Source organism: Oryctolagus cuniculus, chromosome 11 (assembly GCF_964237555.1).
Source record: "Oryctolagus cuniculus chromosome 11, mOryCun1.1, whole genome shotgun sequence".
NCBI lineage: Eukaryota > Metazoa > Chordata > Mammalia > Lagomorpha > Leporidae > Oryctolagus > Oryctolagus cuniculus.
Genome location: NC_091442.1, coordinates 55153506 through 55176429, shown reverse-complemented (window position 1 = coordinate 55176429; position 22924 = coordinate 55153506). Strand labels below are relative to the sequence as shown.

Sequence of the window (22924 nt, the reverse complement as noted above, 5' to 3'; positions counted from 1 at the left end):
GGTCTGCCAGGGATTCCGCGGGTGTTTCTGTTCCTTGGGCACAAAGTTCCCGTGGGACTTCTTTGCTCCAAGGTGTGAAGCCCTGTCTGGGGCAATCTCCCAGAATGCTGCAGTGTTGGGGCAAAGAAGGCCGTGAGTGAGTGAACACACAGGAAAGGGGGTGGCAGAAGAGGAGGAGGAGGAATGAACCCGACCCTGCTGTAGCCCTTAGGCATCAGAGCATCCTTCCTGCAATGGAGGGAAGGCAGGCAGTGGGCAGCCACGTCCCAGCATTTCAGCTCACGTGTGATCCTTGGGCCACCATCCCACCATCCACCAGTGCCCAGCCTCCAGCCTCTGACGAGACTGAAAATTCATGAGGGACCTTTGCTGGGAAAGTTCTGTGTTCATGGTTTTAAAAGGCTTGGCCCCCAGCTCCCTGAGGTCCCCTGAGTGCTCTAACTAAACCTTTAGGAAGAGAATGGGGCGGGGTGTGTGTGTGTGTGTGTCTATCTGCTAGCTCAGTCCCCAGTGCCTGTAACAGCAGGAGCTGGGCTGGGCTGAAGCCAGGAGCCAGGAACTTAATCCAGGTCTCCCACATAGGTGACAGGGACTTGAGCCATCACCACTGCCTCCCAGACTCTGCATTAGCAGGAGGGCGGAGCCAGGGCCAAGAATGGAACCCACTCTGACTGTGAGGCACGGGTGTGTGAACTGCTAGGGTAGGAGCCTCCTTCTCGAAGCAAAATTCTTGAGAATGCATGAGCGCTCAAGGGGAGCAGTACACCCAGGTGCACAGGCTTGCGGGAGGCAAAGCCAGCAAAGCTGCCCCTCGCAGACAAATGTGGGTGTTCCTGGACGTGGGGGCATTCAGCCATCCCAGTCCTGGCGCTTGGAGGTCCAGCCTGCTTCCCACCCCTCTGGTTTATCTTGCGCTACCTGTGTGCAGGCATCACGGGTGGCACGTGCCACCATTTCTGGAGAGCCCCCAATCCAGATGGGAAAAGCTTGAGAGATCACTTAAGAATACAACCCAGGCTGGTGCTGTGGCATAGCGGGTAAAGCTGCCGCCTGCAGTGCCGGCATCCCATATGAGCACCGGTTTGAGTCCCGGCTGCTCCACTTCAGATCTAGCTCCCTGCTAATGTGACTGGGAAAGCAGTAGAAGATAGCCCAAGTGCTTGGGCCCCTGCACCCATGTGGGAGACCCAGAAGAAACTCCTGGCTCCTGATCATCCCAGCTCCGGCCATTGTGGCCATTTGGGGAGTGAACCAGTGTATGGAAGACCTCTCTCTCTCTCTCTGCCTCTCTGTAACTCTGCCTTTCAAATAAATAAATCTTTAAAAAAAATACACACACCCCCAGGGGGAAGTCATGTGGCCTACTGGTTAAGATGCTAGCTAGCTAGGACACCTACACCCTCCCCTGGAGTGCTTCTGTTCCATACCCAGCTTGGAGAGGCAGCAGCTGACGGCTCAAGCAGTCCGGCTCCTAGTGTGTGTGTGGGGGGGTGGGGGGGACTGGAGGCACTGCCTCCCGTACCCAGAGGACAGGTGGAAGGCAGGTGTGGGAGAATGGGACACGAGAGATGCAGGGTAGTGGAGAGCAGAGGATTCAGGCTTCTGTGGGTGGCAGATGGATTGGAAGAGACGTTGGGGACTTCCTCAGTTATTAGGCAGAGAGCGGGAGACGGCTCCCATCCGCGGGTTCATTCCCCAGATGCTCACAAAAGGACACCAAGAGCCAGAAACTCAATCTCCTCCCACACGGGTGCCACCAGCTACTTCCCAGGGTGCACAGTAGCAGGCAGCCCCGATAGGAAGTGGGGACTTGAACCCAGGCGCTCGGATGTGGGAAGCGGATGAACCAAGCAGGTGGCTTAAGTGCCGCCGCCTCAAGGGGACTTGCTCAGTTTCAAGTCTAGAAGCCTCTCACTCCGGTTCCTGCCTTTGGGGGAGACCCTCCTCGGGGCGCCCCTCCCCGTCCCTGGGTGTCCGGGATCTGCCCCTGTTCTGCAGCCCCAAGAGTTCCAGGCCCCTCCCTGCCACAATCCGAGGCGCGAGGCCCCTCCCCCACCGCGGACATTCGGAGCAAACCCCCCGCCCCCCGCCAGCGCACGCACAATCTGTCCCCGCCACCGGCTATGGCGGCGCCGGCTCTGGTTCTGACGCTCTGGGGCTGGACCTTGAGTCCTGCGGGGGCCCTGGACGCCATAGGCCCTCATGCGGCCATCCGTCTGGCCGAGCTGCTGACCCCCGAGGAGTGCGGCCACTTCCGGTCGCTGCTGCAGGCGCCAGAGCCGGACTTCGAGGCGGAGCTGGCCCGACTTTCTGAGGATCGGCTGGCGCGGCCCCGGCCTGTGAGGCCCATATCTGGGTCGCCGGGCCAGCTGTGGCGGCGGCGGCGGGAGGCCCAGGAGGACCCAGACGCGGTGTCGGACGGCTGCCGGGAGGCGCTGGCGGCCTGGCTGGCTGTCCAGGCCCCATCCCTGTCCTGGGACCGCGTGGCCCGCGCCCTGCGCCGCTGCGGCCGCCCGGATGTGGCTCGGGAGCTGGGCAAGAACCTCCACCAGCAGGCGACGCTGCAGTTGCGCAAGTTCGGGCAGCGCTACGTGGGGCCGCCGGGCCCCGCCGCGCCCCCGGCCGCCGGCCCCGCACCTGCCCCGGCGCCCGGCCCGGTCCGGCGCTCCCGGCGCTCCTCGGAGCCCAACTGGGACGAGCTGGAGCTGATCCTGGAGCGCCTGCCGCAGCCGCCATACGAGCGCAGCCCCGCGGGCTGGGTCGGGCCGCTGGCGCTCGGCCTCCTCACCGGCTTCGCGGGCGCGCTGGGCACCGCGGCGCTGCTGCTCCTGCTCACGCTGTGGGTGGCGGGCAGCGGCCCGGGTCCTCCCGACGCTTTCCGGCTCAGGCCCGCCGAGGGGCGCGGCTCGTGGGAAGCTGAGCCGCTGCTGAGGGCGCCCCGACGTAGGGCCGGGACACGCCCGGCTTGGGCTGCAGCGCTGCCAGAGGCGCCCGCTCCACTGTGAACTGGCAGCGCAATCCTCGCACGGATTATAAAAGTCACAAAACACTGCACGGAGGGAGCGGTCGGTTTGTCCATTCACTGGCAGTGGGAGGCGTAGCCCACGAGCCCCCAGCTCTGGTGCCTGCGTCCCAGGGCCGGGGACAGACCTCCCGCTGCGTGCCAGCCGTGGCTCCTCTTTCTTCTCTGCTACTTAGCGCTGCCGCTTCTTGAGCAGGAATTGTGTGCTTGGCCCTAGTGCTAAGGGGTCCCAGCCATCATTTCATGCACTCTTCAAAACCCCAGAAGCCCCATAGAGCATCTCCATTTCACACAAGGAGACCGCAAGGTGGTGGCACAGTTGGCTTTGGAAAAAAAGTCCTGTTATTTATTTGAAAAGCGAGCGAGCAAGAGGTATCTCCCCATTTGCTGGTTCACTCTCCAAATGCCAACAGCTGCGGGGCCAGACTGAAGCGGGGAGTCAGGAGCTCCATCCAGGTCTCCCTTGTGGGAGGCAGGGACCCCAGTACTTGAGCCATCACCTGCTGCCTCCCCGCATGTTCACGAAGAGGAAGCTGCAATTTTGGCAGCGGAGCGAGGATTGTGACCCAGGCGCTGGCCTATGGGATGCTTGCCTTCCCGAGGGGCGGTCTTTTAACTGTTTCAACGAACCCCTGCCCCATCGTCCGATTTTTTTGAACCCCAAGCCATCAGATTTGCAGTCCCGAGGGAGCACTGTGTGTTTGCAATAAGGGAGCCGGAGAAATGCCAACAGGGACCTGGGACTTGCAGCTCCGCTGGGGTCTACACGGAGGCCCTGCTGGAGTGTGCAGGGCCTAGGAGGGGTGCTCACTCCAGGGGCCTGCTGCCTTCCAGGTGTCCTCTCCACGCGGGCCAGGCCTCTTGGTATTCTAACTGAAGCCCCCAGCCTTTTCTGCCCACCTCCAAGCAGCGAGTGGCAGAGGGCAGGGCCAGCCCAAGTGCGCACGCGCGCACACACCCCCTCTGCTCCCAGCCCACGGGGGTGGGGGTGGGGGTTGGGGGGAACAGAGGAGCTCCACGTGGTCCTTCGGGGTGGGAGGGCCCAAGGGGCTCTCGGCGTGACAGCCAGGACAGAATGACAGGCCAGTCCAAGAGGAGAGTTGAAAACAAGATTGACGTAACCCTTTATTGCAAATTCTAAAGTAAAAAGATGTACAGTACAAAGTAAAATTGAAATTTCAGACTAGAAACTTCCAATCCACGGATACATTCTCATTTCTCAAGGATTTCTGCCATTTCCTCATGAACAGAACAGGGAACAAGTCGAGGGGGGGTGAGGGCGGGAGATACAGCGGAGGGCGGGGGTGGGGGGGAAGAATTCCGTGTCTAGAGTAAACGACAGAGCCCAGAAGCAAGTGAAAGGAAAGACGGTTCTCGACCTGCTGTCCTGGTGATGAGAAGCGGGGGTGGTTGGAGCAGTGCAGTTTTAAATGGCTCTCAGAATAGCAGCATATATGGTACCATTGCATCTTTCCAAAGACCAACAAGGCTTTGCCCTTCCCTAGTGCCTTGGCCTCTGTATCTCAAAAACGCTTTTACAAAACATGGACGTAAAGCCTCACAACACCCCTGTGAGGTAGGTCAGTATTATTGCCCCCATTTTACAGATGGGGCAACTGAGGCACGAAGAGGTTAAGTGACTTGCCCAAGGCCACACAGCGAGCCAGCGGCCAAAAGCCAGGGATAGAACACGGTTCCGTCCCTTTTCTGGAACCACTGGGCCACACTCCCCTTTACCTATGTGCATTCTTCACATACAAACACACACACACACTAGCACATGTGCACAGCTGCCCGCCCCACCCCCACGGAGCCTCTATGCACAGCACACAGCAAGGGGGGAGGGGCAGGGGCAGGGGTGCCTCAGGAGCATCTAACGGGGGAAATCTTGGCAGTCTGGGAGCGGGCATCCTAGGAAGCCCAGGGCCGACGCCGGTGCAGGCCTGGGGCCTCTGCCACCCCAGGCTTCCTCTTCACTCCTGATGTCCCCCTAGCTGACGGTTGCAGCTCATTCTTTTGGGGGGCAAGGGGGGAGGTACCTGAAAATGAACGAAGCTTTTTGCAAAACTTTGGGCAGCATCTGAGAACAGAAAAGAGGCATCGCGCCTGGAGATGCCTGGGACTGAAGTCACAAATGGCTGCTTGGCCTCCATAGCAGGCCTGGAGGCTGTGGGTGGGGTGGGGGGAGCCCAGGGAAGAGGAAGAGGAAGGGGAGGAGGGGGCCTGACCTACTGCCGTCTCTCTCAGCGTGGAGCAGGACTAGAGTGGGCACAAGATCCTCCTGAGAGAGTGTTTCTGGGCCAGGGGACACGGCCCGAAGAGAGAGAGAGGTCCCCACAGCAGGGGGAGGGAGAAGAGGACCCGGAGCCGGGACCCCGCCCCCCGTGCAAGTGTGAAGGGGTGGCCAGGAGGGGGCCAGGTCAGCGGGCGTGGAGGGGAGGCTGCCAGGCGTCTCCTAACATTCTGGTGAGAAGGCAAAAAAAGTAAGGCCAGTCCAGCTGGGTTGGCTGACATCTCTCGGCCGATGGTGGGGGAGGGGGCTTGGGTGGGCCTTGGAGCACCAGCCCAGTAGACAGGAGAAATGCATGCAATGGAGTGGGGGTGGGAAGTGCGCTCCCGGGGGCAGGGGCAGGACCTGGCTCTTCTCCCCGCCAAGCTCTGGCCTGGGCGTCTGCAAAGACGCCTCTGACTCCTGTTCCCCCAAGAGTGCTACGGTCCCAGTTCCCAGACCCCCTCCCAGGACCCAAGAATTGGGACAAACAACAAACACCACGACAGGCTTCCCTTGTACAGGAAAAAAGGCTCGTTTTTATTTCGCTTCCTTTTCGCTTCTATAGTGATGCGCTTCCGGCCACTGCTCATGCAAGGGAGGTGCTGGCTTCTAGGGGGTACGGTCTACACTGGTCGTGGCGAGGAGTTAGAGGGCCCTGGGTGCTGGCGCTCCAGGGGCTGCCCCGCCCCCTCGGGGGGAGTTTGCATTTGCCTCCCCTTGCAGGTGCCAGAGCCTCTCCCTGCTCTCAGCCTCTCAAAGCCCCAGGAGGCTGAGGGAGGAAGGGTCTCCACATATAAACCAGCGCCTGCGGGCAGCAGTCACGCATCTAGCTCTGCATCCAAGATGAACAGCATTGCACGCGTCTTTTTGCTTTTTTGTCCTTTTTTTTAAAAGGTGGATTGTGGGGGTATAAATACTGCACCAAGGACCTGGCTACAAAAAATAAATATTTATACTCTATTTATATATCTCTATATGTGTGTGCATGTGTGTGTGTGTGTGTGTGTGTGTGGTGACGCTGCGGCTGCTGCTGCTTCTGATTGGCTGCTGACCCACTCAGCGAGGACGTGTGACACTGTCCTCACTTTTGCTCTTGGTTCCGTGCCTGTTAACTGCGGGTGCAGACTGCTGGTGATGGTGTGTCGGTTACTACCAAGGAAGTGCTGAGTGGGATGGGTGGGTGAGTGAGCGAGTGAGCAGGTGGAGGGGCGGGGGGCGGGAGAAGTCAGAAAGAAAAGTAAAGCTTCAGAGATAGCGGAGGGGCAGGGGGCTTCTTTCCTAGGAAGCTGGCTGATGGCGGTCGGTGCGCAAGGCCCAAGTGTTGTGGTCAGGCTCCAGCAGCTTCGGGACACGGCTGGCGCGAGTGCTCGGCGTACCTAAGCAGGACCACAGAACCCTGTCGTCTATCTCAAAACCTAAGAACAATTTACTGAGTTTAGCCAGATCTTGCATAGAAGTGGTTACAATTTATTGCACATTGGAACAAATATATATATATGTATATATGTGTATATATATATACACATATATATATGTCATTTTGGAAAAGACCATTAGCGATAAAAAATTTTTTGTCTGTCTGTCTGGTTTGGGGATGTACATCGGCTGATAAGCATCTATGTTCTGAGAAGAAAGAAAAGTATAAAAAATAAAAATAAACATGACAATGGCATAAGCCAGAAGCCACTTCCTATTTAATAAGTTAGTCATTTTTGTATTTACAAAAAGGCATGCCAATAAAATAAAATGATATCTTACAGTATTTATAATCCTTTTTTTTTTAAAAAAAAGAATTACCATGTCAGCTTGTTTTGTGCTGTTTACAATAAGAGCCTGTACACGTGACTATACATTCGTCCTAGCAGTTAGCGGGGGCATGGAGAGAATGCCCTTCCCCGGTTGGTATTGGGTGTAGTACGAACATTCTAACAACACTGCAGAAGCAGGCTTAAGAGAGCCGGTCTGAAAGATGCGGAGCTCTGTGTCCTAACTTGGCCGTGGTTTGTTCTATGCAAAACTAGCCAGGTGGGCTGCGCGGTAGCTTCCAAGGTGCTTCCACTACAAGGCAGGTTGGTGCGTGGCCAAGATGGGGTGGGACTGTTTCCCCCTCTGTGGGATGATTCGGGAAGAATTTGTTTGCACTCAAGTCTCTGGGTAGACTCCCCCCCACCCCAGACACAGCCAACAGCAGCCTGCAGGGGCTTTGGGCTAAGTCACTGGATTCGGACCCCCCCACCCCCACTTCCACACAGCAGGAGATGGAATGCAAGCTGGGATACTCCCCCCCAGAAGCCACCCTCAGTGACAAATGGCAGGTCGCTAAGCAGGGAGGGAAATGCGTGAAAGAGAATGCCCCCGTTGGGGGGAAGAAGGAGCTGGAACATTCTAGAGACGTACGACTAGGTTGCTTTCTCAGGAACCCCAGTGCAGTGAGGAACCCAAGCAGGCTTGGTTCAGGAGCAGGACCTGAGCCACTAAGGAAAGAGCCCACAGCCACGCCCCCATGCCGCCGCCCTCGCCCACCTGGGCGGGTCAGGGCAGCCCTGCTTGGTGGAGAAGAGCAATGGAGGCAGAAGGCATCATGCAGGCGTGATCTTGTGACAACCCCTCTGCAGAAGCGAGAGGCCGGGTCACAGATTCCCCAGGGGCCCGTGAGCCGGGAGACAGCCCCGATGCAGGAAGACAGGATACCGAATGAAGCGAGCCCACCGTGACCCCACCCCCAACCCCAGCAGAAGGCCCCCAGAGATGACAAGCTATTCTGCATAGCGCTTTCATCTCTACCTCAAGTATGTGTCAGTTCTTCAATATGAAAGGTAAACAATCCTCGTGAATATTGCAAAATACAAATGAAATTTTTTTTTTCTTTTCAGCCCTAGGATTTGGTTTTACAGTGTTGTTAATGGTACAAGCCATTCGGGATCTGAGTCTCCCCACGTACTGGCCGCAAAGCAGTACTGATTAGTTCATCTTGCAAAAAAAAAAAAAAATGTGCAACAGTGGCTGCATGTCTGAGAGAAGTCTGTTAACCACGGACACGCAACGGATCCATCTGCTTGTTGGACTGGGTTTGTTTTTGTTGGTGGCGGCGGCGGTCAATTGATTGGTTAGGTCTTTCCCACCCAGCAACTGTGTATGAAAGACTTCTAAGAACTCAGAAAAAAATTGCAGCCGGGATGGAACTCTTACCGTTTTCTCCCAGATACAGTGAACGGTGCAGGGCTGGGTCCCGTCCAGAGGCTGACCCAATGCAGGGGATAGGAGAGTAGTGTCCTGTGGCGTATGGATCTCATGCATGAGTTCTGATCACGGCATGCCATCATGCAAATCATTTCTACGCATTGAACGAGCACGATGTTTGGAATCGGCCTGAGCAAGTCCTCCTCAGCCTGGAAAAAACCGGATTATTTCCCCCTACCCATCTCCAAACCACGGAAAGCCCATGTGGAGAAGATGCGCGTTATGTCAAAGAAACTGACAATTAAATGACATGGGCTAAATGTGAGTGAGTGACTGTGTGTGTGTGTGTGTGAGTGTGTGTAGTGTATGTGTGTGTGTGGTTTCTTTTTGCCGCTTTAGCTTAACTAATGTGAGAATGCAAATATAGTTTGCATGGACAAACAAACTTTGAAAGCGATGCTTTCTGCTTCCGAGAATCGACAGAATGGAAAAAAGTAAAATCAAATCAAATCCAATCCATTTTTTTTTTTTTTTGGCTGCGGCGGAGACAACGCTGGCCCCAGCAGCCTCTCCTCGGTGTTTGTATCCTGTTGGTTTTGTCCTAAGTTGCATTGACTGATGTGGAACATGCAGTAACCACCTGCCCAAGCAGTAGAAAAAAATCTGTGAGTCCAGGGAGCGGGGTCCTGTGCCCTCGGCAGGTCACTGCTCAAGATGCAACCGTGTGACATGGAAAGCAGCGTACGCTTCGCATAGGTCTTCGGGTTCGTGTCCCCACAGCTGTTCTGAATGGATAAGATGCAGGAAGTTTGTAAACAATCATCAACCATTGGCCCGCGCGAGTCTGAGCTCCAAGCGGCGGCCGGGTTCCGCTCGCCTCTAGCACTTGGACTCTCGGACCTGCTTCTGTCTCTTGGCCCTCTCCCTCCGCCCCTCCTCTGCCCGCTGCTGCTTCTCCTTCTCAGGCTTGGTCACACTGTCGTAGGACGGGAGGGAGGCCGTGGAAGGGGTGCTCTCCTTCTTCTCCCTGTGCGTGCCTCCGTTCCCCAGCTTATTGGAAGCTGTCTTTTTGCAGACGAAGCCCCGCCTCGCCAGGTGTCCCCGGTAGGCGCGCTGCAGGACCACGGCGGACACCTCCTCCTGTTTGCGCCTCAGCGTGGTCGTGATGGGCTCGTAAGACACTTTGGAAGGATTGGACGCCACAAAGCGCTCCTCCATCTGCTGCCGCAAGATGTCCAGCTCCCCGCTGTCTCCCAGGACCCGCTTGGTGAAGGCAAAAAGGATGTCTAGGCAGTGGATGCGGTCCCCGCTCACCATGGGCAGGTCCATGGCGATGAGCTCAATGGTGTTAGGCTTGGGCACGCGCAGCGGGTGCTCCAGCGCATCCGCGAAGTCAGCCAGCTTACAGTACTCGATGAACTGCGTGGCGTCGGGGTCGAACTTCTCCCAGATCTCGTAGAAGGTCTCGAAGTCGTCCTCACTCAGGGGGTCCGCGCTCTCCTCCGTGGCCACGCTGAAGTTCTCCAGGATGATGGCGATGTACATGTTGACCACGATGAGGAAGGAGATGATGATGTAGCTCACGAAGAAGAAGATGCCCACCGAGGGGTTCCCGCAGTCACCCTTGAAACCGCTGCCCGGGTGCTCCTTCTCCAAGCTGCAGTCCGGGGGACGGTTGAGGATGGGCAGCAGCAGCCCGTCCCAGCCAGCCGAGGTGGTGATCTGGAACAGGCAGATCATGCTGTTGCCGAACGTCTCAAAGTTGAACATGTCGTCGATGCCGGCCTCGTGCTTCACGTAGGCGAAGTTGGACATCCCGAAGATGGAGAAGATGAACATGACCAGGAAGAGCAGCAGGCCGATGTTGAACAGGGCAGGCAGGGACATCATTAAGGCAAAGAGCAGGGTGCGGATCCCCTTGGCGCCTTTGATCAGACGCAGGATGCGCCCAATTCGGGCCAATCGGATGACTCGGAAGAGGGTCGGAGAGACAAAGTACTTTTCGATTATATCAGCCAGGAACATGCCTGAGGACGAGGGACAGAAGACGTTGTGTTACTGACATTGGAGCTGCCCTATCTCCTTCCTTGTTTTTCACCTGGCGCCTGGAGTCCAAAGGGCTTTGTAATAAGAGCAAGTGCCTGGCTCCACAATCTGCACTCGCCTAATAGGACCATAGCATGTTCTCACGTCAAAGGAGACAGAAAGCCTCAAACAGAGGCCTCTGTGCCCAGCATGCAGCCCGGACAGAGGGAGCATCTTTCTTCCCAGATCTGCTTCTGCCCCTTCCATTCCCCAGGGCATCCACACCCCAGAGCACACCATCTGTCTAGTTTCACAGGATGAAACCCACCAGCTACCGAGAGCATCTCATCACACTGGGGAAATCCCACTGCATCTGTTTTTAAAGATTTGTTTGAAAGGTTGAGTGACATAGAGAGGCAGAGAGTGAGATCTTGTATCTACTGGGCCACTCCCCAAATGCCCACAATAGTCCAGCCTGGGCCAGGCTGATGCCAGGAGCCAGGAACTCCATCCTGGCCTCCCAGATGGGTGGCAGGGGCTGCCTTCCCAGGCACATCAGCAGGAAATTGAGTCAGAAGCAGAGCTACCAAAATTCAAACTGGCACTTTGATGTGGGATGCCAGCAGGTGTTGCAAGTGGTGGTGTAACCTGCTGCACCACTGACGTCAGCCCGATTCTACGTGGCTTATCCTTTTAGATCTATATGAATTTCTTTCTGAGATTTATCACGTTTATGAGATGGATCTTGTGTGAAAATAGGTGTCGGGGCGGGCGTCTGGCACGGCGGTTCAAGTCGCCATCGGGGATGCCCACAGCCCATACCAGAGTGCCATCTCAAGTCCCGGTTCCTCTGCTTCTGCCCCAGACCTTGGGCCCCTGCCTCTTATGCAGGAGACCCACATTGAATTTTGGGCTCCTAGCTTTGGCCTGGCCCAGCCCAGCTGTGGTTGTTGTGGGCATTTGGGGAGTGAAATCAGTAGATGGAATCTCTCTCTCCGTCTGTCTCTCTACCTTTCAAATAAAATGAAAAAAAAAAAAAAAATAGGTTTAGGAGCCAGCACTGTGGCGTAGCAGGTAAAGTCAAGTCACTGCCTGCAGTGCCGGCATCCCATATGGGTGCCTGTTTGAGTCCCAGCTGCTCTACTTCCGATCCAGCTCTCTGCTATGGCCTGGGAGAGCAGTAGAAAATGGCCCAAGTTCTTGGGCCCCTGTACTTGCATGGGAGACCTGGAAGAAGCTCCCAGCTCCTGGCTTTGGATCGGCACAGCTCTGGCCAATTGAGGAGTGAACCAGCAGATGGAAGACCTCTCTCTCTCTCTCTCTTTCTCTCTCTCTCTCTCTCTCTCTCTGCCTCTCCTCTCTCTGCGTAACTCTGACTTTCAAATAAATAAATAAATCTTAAAAAATAGGTTGAGATGATTCATTTTAACAATTCAGTGGTATTCCCTTTCACTTATCTGTCTTCCTGTGCCAGAACAGCAAGTCTTCCTGATGTGTGCACACACGGCTTTCCGGAGTATTATGGGCTGTTCTCCATAATGCTCTTGAATCTCCACATTCATAAATGATGGGCACAAGGTCCCTGCTCCCCACATGGCCCACTGCCCTCTCACTCTGCTGTCCCAACTGTTCCATTAATGCCACCAATTTTCGACTCTTCGTACTTTTTTTTTTTAATCGTCCATCTCCCCAACTGGAAAGCTAACGGGCCCCTCTCAGAGCGTCTCGATTTTGTGCTGCAAGCCGTAAATGAGAGACCACTCTCAGCGGGCCACGGGGCCATGGCAGGAGCAGGACATAGAAGCAGAGTGTGGAAATGCAGGCAGGTTGTCTATAAGACCGCAGAGCGAGCAGCGAGTCCCAGGTGCCACAGCAGGGGCAGAGAGGAGAGGGTGGGGCATGGGGAGGCAGTGCCACACTTTCCCCACTCAGGGTCTCTTCCTGTCCAGGCCCTGAGCAGCGCGAGGTTTCCACTGACACAGGGGAGCTTAGTCTAAGCAGGGCAGTCTCTCTCATCCACAGGAATTCAGATAGAAGGCCACTGAATCCCCCTATTTGGAGGTTTTAAAAAGAGACTCATGAGGGCTGGAGCTGTGGCATAGCAGGTAAAGTCACTGCCTGCAGTGCCAGCATCCCATATGGACGCCTGTTTGAGTCCTGGCTGCTCCACTTCTGATCCAGCTCTCTGCTGTGGCCTAGGGAAGCAGTAGATGGACCCATGTGGGAGACCTGGAAGAAGCTCCTGGCTTTGGATTGGCACAGCTCCGGCCATTGTGGCCATTTGGAGAGTGAACTGGCAGATGGAAGACTCTCTCTCTCTCTCTCTCTCTCTCCCCTCTCTCTCCCTCTCTCTCCCTTTCACCATCTGTAACTCTATCTCTCAAATAAATAAATAAAATCTTTAAAAAAAAAGAGGATCGAGGGGGCTCTGTGCACCGGGACCCTGCAGAGGGGAGTGACGGTGCTGTGTTACCAAGGGGACTTTGTCACAGGGACGCCCGAGGCGGCTCTGTGCACCGGGACCCTGCAGAGGGGAGTGACGGTGCTGTGTTACCAAGGGGACTTTGTCACAGGGACGCCAGAGGCCAGCAGGCTCTTGTGCTGCTCGGAAGCACAGGCCTAGAGGGGGCAGTGGGGAGAGGGGAGGGAGGCCGGAGTTGCCACATCGCTCAGCGGGGCCGGGGCCTGTCTCTGCTGGTGTCACGCAGTCCCACCTGCTGGACTTAGATGCCCTACAGGAGGTGACGCTGTGCTTGGGGAGGAGCCGATGGGAGGCATCTCTCGGCCCACCTGCCGGGATCTTCCTCTCCACGCTGTAGGCCCCAGCAGAGTGCACGCAGTCACGGAGGAAAACACGGCCTCTGGGGCCTACCTGAGTTCTGCCGCTGCCGCCTCCTGCGTGACCCTGCGCAGGTGCACAGGGGCGAATCTAACTCACGGCTGCTTCCTGGGCTGTTACAGGCCCAGACGGGGTCGCCCAGGTCAGATGCTCAAGCTGTCCCTGGCCCACGGTCAGACCCCAGTAAACGGGTGTTTCCTATGGCAGTGGCACAACCGTGCCACCATCACAAGTTCCCGGATGATTTCATTAAGTTGAACACTCTGTTCCCTTTTCCCCTCTGCAGCACAGACTTTCCAATCCCACAGAGCTGCGGGCACACAGCACAAACCCACTGTGTGCTTGCCTCGCCCAGCTGGGGGCACCCGCCGTGCCTGTGTGCATGCCCTATCCACCCATTCTGTGTGCCCGCCCCGCCCAGCAGGGGGCACTCCCACCACACCTATGTGCTCGCTCCGCCTGGCAGGGGTCTTTTACTGTGCCTATGTGCTCGCTCTGCCCCGCAGGGGGCGCCCCTGCTACACCTGTATGCTCACCCCGCTCAGCAGGGGGCGCTCTCCGTGCCACACCCCGCCTACTCACCCACGATGGACAGGATGACCACCACGAAGTCAAAGATGTTCCAGCCGATGGTGAAGTAGTAGTGGCGCAGGGCGAACATCTTGAGCACGCACTCACAGGTGAAGAAGATGACGAAGACCAGGTTGATCCAGTAGAGGATGTTCTCCATCTGCTTGCTCTGCGTGTCCGTCTCCACCATCATGGTCACCATGTTCAAGCAGATGAGCATCATGATGACAATGTCGAAGGCTTGCTGTGTGACGAAGTCGAAGACGATGCCCTGGATCTTGTTCTGGGGAGGAGAGGGAACAGGATTCAGCAAGGCCTTTCCCGGGGCTGCGGGCTCCCACACGTCCACACTTGGGCCACACGTGCACGGCCTCACTGCGCTGCCCGCTCGCATGTCTGATCTTGTGTGCCTCCCCGCTGGTCTCACCCTAACTCTTCTCTCTCGGCCCTGTGGCACAGGGAGAGCTCCTTCAAGCCTACTGCACGCACCACACCAGCGCACCTGTGCCCCGCTCCAGCCCGCAAGCCGTATCCATCTCAAATCCCTAATTCCTCCAATCTCTTGGGCCAGGGAGCAGTTTCTTTTCCTTCAGCCTCCACCCGCTCCAAGAAGACCCTGTTGATGCTTCCTCCCCAAAACAGAACCAGAGCCCACCCCCTCATCTGGCTGTGCCGCCATGCCCACTCCAGGGGCCCCTCCTCGGTGCGGGCTGCTGGCTGGGCTGAAGCAGACCCAACCCATGACCTACATTTTTGTTGGCCATGGCCCTGTAATTATTTCCCGTGATGCCCCAGGTTTTATTGTAGCTGTTTATTTTCTTTCTCTCATTCTCCTGCAAGCTCCATGATAGCAGTGTCTTAAATTTTTTTCATCACAAAATATTTATAGATATTTAGATATTTGCTGAATGAATGATAATCACTTTTTTTATTAATGCTTCTTACCATGCTAAGGGTTTTTTTTTTTAAACAGCTTATTTATTTGTGTGTGTGTGAGAGAGAGAGAGAGAGAGAGAGAAAGCCTATCCACTGGTTCATTCCTCAAATGCTTGCAACAGGTGGGGCTGGGCCAGGCTGAAGCTGGGAGCCGAGTTCAGCTCTCCCACATGGTTGGCAGGTGCTCAACTATATGAGTCATCGCTGCTGCTCTCCTACGGTGCATTAGCAAGAAACTGAATCAGAAACAGAGCAGCAAGGATTGAAACCAGCACTTGGCCGGCGCCGCGGCTCACTAGGCTAATCCTCTGCCTAGCGGCGCCAGCACACCGGGTTCTAGTCCTGGTCGGGGCTCCGGATTCTGTCCCGGTTGCCCCTCTTCCAGGCCAGCCCTCTGCTGTGGCCAGGGAGTGCAGTGGAGGATGGCCCAGGTGCTTGGGCCCTGCACCCTATGGGAGACCAGATAAAGCACCTGGCTCCTGGCTCCTGCCATCGGATCAGCGTGGTGCGCCGGCCGCCGCGGCGGCCATTGGAGGGTGAACCAATGGCAAAGGAAGACCTTTCTCTCTCTCTCTCTCTCTCACTATCCACTCTGCCTGTCAAAAAAAAAAAAAAAAAAAAAAAAAAAAGAAACCAGCACTCAAGATATGGAATGTGAGTGTCCCATGCTGTGGCTTACCCCACTGTGCCACAACACTTGCCCCATTAACCCGTGTCTGACTGCGGACGAAAATGCGCTCAGGTTCCCGTATGCAAAGTACCAGGCGCAGCCTCAGACTGGTGCCGGGAGTCGGGCCCTCGGGGACGCCGATGCTGGGTTCCGACTTTTCCTCTCCCGTCTACACACTAGATTGCCAAGGTCAGCTTTTCTTTTGAGAGGCCCTGCTGGTCTTTTGCCTTTTTTTTTTTTTTTTTGACAGGCAGAGCTATGGCCGGCGCGCTGTGCTGATCTGAAGCCAGGAGCCAGGTGCTTCCTCCTGGTCTCCCATGTGGGTGCAGGGCCCAAACACTTGGGCCATTTTCCACTGCCTTCCCGGGTCACAGCAGAGAGCTGGACTGGAAGAGGAGCAACCGGGACCAGAACCCGGCGCCCATAAGGGATGCCGGAGCTGCAGGTGGAGGATCAGCCTAGTGAGCTGTGGCGCCGGCCTGTTTTTTGCTTTTGAAAGCCGCTTTAAAGGAAAGTTCCAGGAGGAAGTTTGGCTTTGGGGGGTTCTGTCCCCCTCCCTGGCCTGTGCCACAAGAGGCTCTGTTCAGGTTTTCTGCTGTTCCGTTCTGTCTGTCTCTCCCAGGGCCAGCGCCCAGGTGGCCAGCACATGGCTACTCGGCCACTTCTGGAGGCGGGGTCGGAGGATGGGTCTGGTGTGAACCCACCCGAGAGCCAGCCCAGGCTGCGAGCCCTGCTGGCATAGTGGGCGCCGGGTGCTGTCACCTGCCCCTTCTCTGCCAGGGTCACCCTAGCAGTGCCTTTCCCCTAAGGGCTCCTGCCTGCACTCACCAGGGGGCGGGGGATGGGTTTCTGGGGCTTCTTGGAGCCCAGCTTCTTCATGGCGTTGTAGTACTTCTTCTGCTCCTCCGTCATGAAGATGTCCTGACCTCCGAAGTAAGGGGAGGAGAGAGAGGAAGGGCTGTTACAACCGGCGCTCGGTGCCACGGCCCCTCCACCCAGAGCCCACAACTGCCCTTCTCCCCCGTCCTGGGGCCGGCTCAGCTCCAAGCTGTCTCCCGGTGCGTGAGGTGGACCTGGCGTGACTGATCCCAATTCCAGGAGACACCTGTCTTGGCTGGCGGCCCGGGCTCCCTGAGGCCAGCCAGTCGCTGAAGCCAGTTACAACCCACAGTCTCACAACCCGTTTCTGGCCTGCTTTCCCCATGGCAATTTTTCAAGGAAAGCCTTAAAAGAAGATGATTTTCCAAAAGTCCTGGCTAATGGCTCATGCATCTGAGCCAATCTTCAACCCTCGGAAGTTCTGGAGCAAAAAGGCAATCTGGAAAGTTCCTTAGCGCTTACTGGGCAAGAATACACTTGCCCAGTGATTGACAAGGGTCATCCGCTCCATTTGCTTTGGGAAACTCGGTATCCGTCTGGGCTAAGAAGGAAGTGAATTTTCCAAGGGTGATCTCTCAGTTCCCACCGTGCAGGCTTCATGTGATTGGCTGCCAGTGTAGGCCACCTCCCACCTCTGCTCCACCCTGCAGCTGTTAGGGGCATCCATTGGTGGAGGGACCCAAACTGGTAAAAAGCCCCAAGAATTCTAAGACGGCAGGTCTTTGTCGCAAAGCACCCAATCCAGCCCCAAACAGAAAGAGCTGGTGGGGGCCACTGAGACACCAAGGTGATGGTGCCGGCTTTGCAGAGGGCAGGAGGGGCGTTTGCTCTCCGGAGGGGGGAGGGCAGAGTGCTGTCCATCTGGGTGGACCCTGCCCCCGACCACGGGCAAGGAGGGGAGGAGACCTATCTTTTTCTTTTGTTGATTGAAGTTATCAATGATGACGCCAATGAACAGGTTCAGGGTGAAGAAGGAGCCGAAGATGATGAAGATGACGAAGTAGATGTACATGTAGATGTTGTCCTCGTATTTCGGCTGCTCATCAGGCTGTCGAAGGGGAAGGAGCAGAGGAGAGGAAGGGTCAGCTCTTCTATCCCACACTGGCCATGCGCGCCGCCCTACCGGCTTCCTAAGAGGAGGCGAGGGGGAGGGAAGGGCTGTCTGCCAGGAGCCACACTTACCTCCAAGCCATTCTTCCCTCCCTCCCTCCCTTTCTCTGGCTGGGCTCTGGCTAGCAGCTTGCTTTCCCAGGATCTCAGATCTCATCGCGCCCCGCCTTACCTTCCGGGAATCCACGGCTGCATACATGATGTCCATCCAGCCTTTGAAGGTTGCCTGGCAAACAGAGCGAGGCATGAGCCTGTGCCGCGAAAGGGCTGGGTGGGAGTCTAGGCAAGGGTCTGAGCACCAGGCTGAAGTTCAGCACAGCCTCGCACAGACACAGAACCGTCTGCTGGTTAACACAGGGGCCTCCAGAAAGTTCGTGGGAAATGGCATTAACAGGTTAAGCTTACTTTGGTGCCAAAGTCTGAGAGAGGTGTGATGAGATGTCTTCAAAACGTTCCCAGGAAAGTGTGTATTATGACAAAAAATTATGTTTATAATTAAACATTATTTTGCACCAAAATAAACTTTGCATCCATTTTCCCCACAAACTTTCTCAAGAACCCCTGCTTTGCAGGTCCCAGGACAGCTCTGGGACCCATCGAAATTTGGCAAGGAGTTGAACAGACAGTGGTAACTGGATCAATACTATTACAAAAGCTCTTTAACAGGGGTGGTGGCAAATGTGTATTCATGAGCTAACTCAGGAATCTAATGAAGGGGCCGAAACACAGCCTCCCACTGGGAGCTCCTTTTAAAAAGCAAAGATGCTACAGAGCGATGGAATCTGGCAATTCCTGGTTGCATTTCCAGGGCAACCGAGGCCAGAACTTTCCCCTAATGCACCAACGTGTAGGCCACGGAATGGCAACACTGGGCCAGTTCCAGTCCATCATTCTACTGCATCTTGCCAACAATCATGGCCAGGCAATCCAATATTCTCCAGCAGGATTCTACCTTTTTCCAGGACACGGGAAGTTCTTTATTCATGGAAAGACCCTAAGCACCGCCCATATCGGGTGTGGACTCACGGAACCCAGGAGCTGGCTGGCTGAGTGACCCAAGCTACATTTGTTTTCTGGAGCTGCCCCCATTCATTTTTTTTTTTTTTTTTTTGACAAGCAGAGTTAGACAGTAGAGAGAGAGAGAGAGAGAGAGAGAGAGAGAGAGAGAGAGAGAGAGAGAAGGTCTTCCTTTTCCATTAGTTCACTCCCCAAGTGGCTGCTACGGCCGGCGCGTTGCACTGATCCAAAGCCAGGAGCCAGGTGCTTCCTCCTGGTCTCCCATGCAGATGCAGGGCCCAAACACTTGGGCCATCCTCCACTGCCTTCCCGGGTCACAGCAGAGAGTTGGACTGGAAGAGGAGCAACCGGGACAGAATCCGGCGCCCCAACCGGGACTAGAACTTGAGGTGCCAGTGCCGCAGGTGGAGGATTAGCCTAGTGAGCCGCGGTGCTGGCCCCCATTCAATTTTGATTTGTGGCTGCAAGTCTCTTGAATTGGGATGGACAACAGCAAAAGAGCTTTGGGGCAGGATAAATTCCTTCTCACTTTATTTTACTGCCGGCTCACAGGGTATGCCTGCTTGCTACGAGTGCACCGTTAGGCTGAGAGCTTTGCCTGTACCAACACATTTAATCCTCTCAACAACAGTACAGTGTAGGCCTAGTAATAACCATCATGAAAATTCGCAACGGCAATTACCATTAATGAAGCACTGTTATGTGGCAGGCATTGTGCTGAGAAACTTTAAAAAAAATCACAGGGGCCGGTGCTGTGGCATAGTGGGTAGAGCCGCCGCCTGCAGTGCCAGCATCCCATATGGGCACCGATTCAAGTCCTGGCTGTTCCACTGCCTGATCCAGCTCTCTGCTATGGCCTGGGAAAGTAGTGGGAGATGGCCCAAGTCCTTGGGCCCCTGCACCCGCGTGGGAAGACCTGGAGGATGCTCATGTTTCCTGGCTTCGGATCAGCGCAGCTCTGGTCATTGTGGCCAACTGGGGAGTGAACCAGTGGATGGAAGACCCCCCTCTCTCTCTCTCTCTCTCTCTCTCTGTGTAACTCAGACTTTCAAATAAATCAATCTTAAAAAGAAATCACAAATCCCGTGAGTATCCATGCAAGCTGTTATTATCCACACTTAATAGATGGACAAACAGAGGGGCCAAGGAACTTGTCCAAGTTATCCAATACACAGCAGAGGGCGGCTCAAGTCTGCAGATGAATCCGCCATGTGCATTTGCACTATGTCATTTTGCTGTCCAGGTGTCCCCAAAAACTGGGGGGGAGGGGGAAGAAGTGAGGAAAACAAAATCCAGCCAAAAGAGATTGGTCTGCGGAGTTGCAGTCAATCCCTCCTTACCGATCCCACTGGCGCTGTCTCCGAGGGCGGGGGTGCAAGCGGCCGCCCGCCAGCCCCGGGTTCTCCCTCTTTAGTGTAACTAAAATGTAGGGTGATTGTGTTCCAGCAAAAATGACCCCCCCTTTTGTCTATGCACTTGTTTTTTTTTTTTTCCCCAATTCTTCAACTACACTGACTCGGGGAGAGAGGCACCGAATTACACGGCCGAAATCTTATTGCTACGTACAACTCTGCTTCTGAGCACAGTTCAGGGGTCCCCTTAGCGTGGAAACCTGGGAGGGGCCAGAGAATAGGCAGGTGAGCCCTCCCCTTCCCCACCCCCAATTCAGGTTGGGGAATGATCTCGTTCCCACCGCCCTTCTGAGAGCAACCCTGATTCAGGGAGCAGGGCTGAGAAGGCAGGGCACGGGGAATGCCAGCTGCTGCCTGGATTTCAGGGCACTAAAGGATGGCTGTGTGCCACTTACCACTTGAAGAAGAGCCAGGTACCCTGCCCCGACGTTGTCAAAGTTGATTTTCACATTCTTCCATCGGATCTCGGTATTGTTCCCTTCCATGAGCTTCTCACACTCGGTTTTATTGTTGACAATATCGATCTCGAACCGGACCTCGGAGGTCTCGTTAAAGCAGTAGTGGTACTTTCCCGCGAACAGGTTAACGCCCATGATGCTGAAAATCAGCCAGAAGATGAGACACACCAGCAGCACATTCATGATGGAAGGGATGGCGCCCACCAAGGCATTTACCACCACCTGCGTTGGAAGGGGGAGGCTGCTGAGTGTCCAGAAACATGGGGGGGCAGGCGCATTCTTTTCGTTTCCAGGAGGGGAATGATATGTCTGTGCCTTGTTCCTCTAGGGAAGCACCAAGTTCCCTTTGCAATCAGAGTAATTGGATGGATCCGCAGGCAGGATCCAGAACGTCTAAGTCTCTGAACTTGACTTTGAGGAATTTGAATACATCTTTACTGAAACGCAGGCAAATTTTCCCTGCCAAGCTTAGAGCTCGCTCCTCAGCACCAACCTGGGACTGAACACAGTACTTCTCAGTCCCACTGGAGTCTCCCTCCTCCTCAACTCAGGGAAATTCGCCCCTGTGGGCGAACTGTGAGGAATTTCAAGCTCACGGGCTGTCTTCCGATGGACATTCCCCCTCTGAGAAACAAGATAGGACCGTTCAAACCACACAGAGCCGCCCTCGAGACCGGCGGCGAGTTAACATCTCTCTTGTCTGTGCAAGGCCACGTATCGGATGTCAGGCAATAGCTGAGCATGCATAGTTTGCAGGCTCAAGAAAAAAGAAAAAAAAAGCTATATTCCCTCTACCAAACAGTGTAACAGAATCAAATCCGAACACATGTGCTTGTCACTCGGGGTCACTGTTCTGCTGCAGCCTCTCTTTGCCTGGTGTATCTAAGAGTCTGCTCGAATTCCAGGGTTTGATTCCATTCTTCCCGATGATTACCCAAAGGAATGACTGAGATGGTGTGTGTGTGTGTGTGTGTGTAAAGGTTTGGTGACAGCACTGCCCTGGAAACTTAAAAACTGGCAGATGTTTAAGAGTCAGGAATAAAAATAACAACAATAATAAATTATAATAATAAAAAGCAAAGGAAAAATCCCTTTGGGAACAGAAGCTTCCGGGGTGTTTGTTAATCTGGGTTTTGCTTTGCATGGGCGGTGAGAGAACTTGGACAACATCGCACTGCTGTAGCAGCTTTTGCGGGGGGAGTTCAAGTGCTCACGACACTAATACTTCAGGTGGTGGGATGGAAAACAAGGTTGGTTTCCATTTCTGCCCTGATTTTAATATGCAAAAATAATGCTTCTTCCTTTTCCTGGTATCCGGGAAGGCTAAGAGAGTTAAGACACCAGGTACAAATGAAGTGTGTCTTCTACAGTTTTGTTCAGAGGCAGTGACAGGTGTCAATCACCAATGTCCCTGCTTAATGACAGGTGTGGCTGGCCCTATCATCAGCCAGCCCAGTGCAAAGATGGGCCGGTCATACTGTGCAGGGACACCAGGGGGCAGTGCTGAGCTCTCATGGGTCATAGCAGGTTTGGGTTTTCCAAAGCTGGGTTCTATTTTTGCCTTAGACTGCATGGTCCCGCATTAGACAGGGTGTTGGGGAAGAGCCCTCTCTTCCATTCTACATAAACAAAGGTGACAAGAAGCCTGCTACGGAGCCACGCTTCCTTTTAGGTGAGAACATTTGTTCTGTGTTTCTCCGATTCTTATATGGAGGCTTTTGGATCGAGAGGCAGTTACTTCTTAATTTTAGACCAAGAAAGCTCTTCTAGACCTGATGGCTCTGTCACTGGTATAGAATGCTCACTACTTTCTCACTGAATTATCACTGAGCAAGCAAAGCCAGACTAACCAAAACTCGGAAAATGCTCCATGTTAACTTTGGAAGAATGAGAGTTGTATTTACTGGTTGAGCTGGTTTGGCCATGGCTCACTCTTTGGTGGGAACCAAAAAGCAATGCAAAGTGGCAAAGAACAGGCAAAGGGGTGGGGGGGATGGTCCACAGATAGAACGGTCACTTCGCAACCAGGAAGGAGGGGATTATGGGAAGAGTTCAAAGGTCAAATCTACGTGAGCTTGGGTGAGACACAATGACCTTGCAGTAGACCACTGCAGATGGGATCTAGGGAAGCAGACCCCCAAAAGGTTAAACTCCCAGCGGGGTCTGTGTGCCACAGTGAGATCCAGGGTGAGGGTCACAGCACAGGAGGGTCATCGGCCAGTGTACAAAGTGGTCTCTTTGAACGTGTAGATGCACAGATCTCACCAAAGGCATCGATGCATTAAACTGGTTTTTTGTTTTTGTTTTGCTAAACCTTGCTCCCTGAAGCGACACAGAACCTTGTAAAATCCATTGCTTCTGTTAAGACACAGAAGTACTTTTATTTGTTAATCATTACCAAAGGAAAGACTTCTGGGTTCTGTGCCTAAAACAGCAAAGAGAGTTGATGCAATTCACTGATTTAAGTTCTTTGCTGTGAGCGTTGGCTCCTAAGTGGCAGTACTCATAGGTTAAGTAGAACTGAGCTGGGCTCC

At 54.8% G+C, this 22924-nt stretch overlaps 2 protein-coding genes across 13 annotated transcripts in view; one reads left to right on the top strand and one right to left on the bottom strand.

Moving 5' to 3' along the window:
• Positions 1-2058: 2058 nt before the first annotated feature.
• On the top strand, positions 2059-3994 carry TMDD1 (transmembrane and death domain 1). Its single transcript, XM_051845510.2, has one exon. The coding sequence runs from the start codon at positions 2124-2126 to the stop codon at positions 3003-3005; it is 882 nt and encodes a 293-aa protein (XP_051701470.1). The 5' UTR covers positions 2059-2123; the 3' UTR covers positions 3006-3994.
• A 2164-nt stretch (positions 3995-6158) lies between these two features.
• SCN8A (sodium voltage-gated channel alpha subunit 8) overlaps positions 6159-22924 on the bottom strand; it is a 166618-nt gene continuing 149852 nt past the window's right edge. For all 12 annotated transcript variants that reach the window (XM_051845488.2, XM_051845487.2, XM_051845492.2 and 9 more), the window contains 6 exons: positions 20328-20612; positions 17676-17729; positions 17304-17441; positions 16343-16447; positions 13921-14191; positions 6159-10501 (listed from right to left, as the gene is read on the bottom strand). In XM_051845488.2, the coding sequence (XP_051701448.1) occupies positions 9354-10501; positions 13921-14191; positions 16343-16447; positions 17304-17441; positions 17676-17729; positions 20328-20612 (2001 nt within the window). In that variant the 3' untranslated portion in view covers positions 6159-9353. The remainder of the gene's footprint in view (positions 10502-13920; positions 14192-16342; positions 16448-17303; positions 17442-17675; positions 17730-20327; positions 20613-22924) is intronic.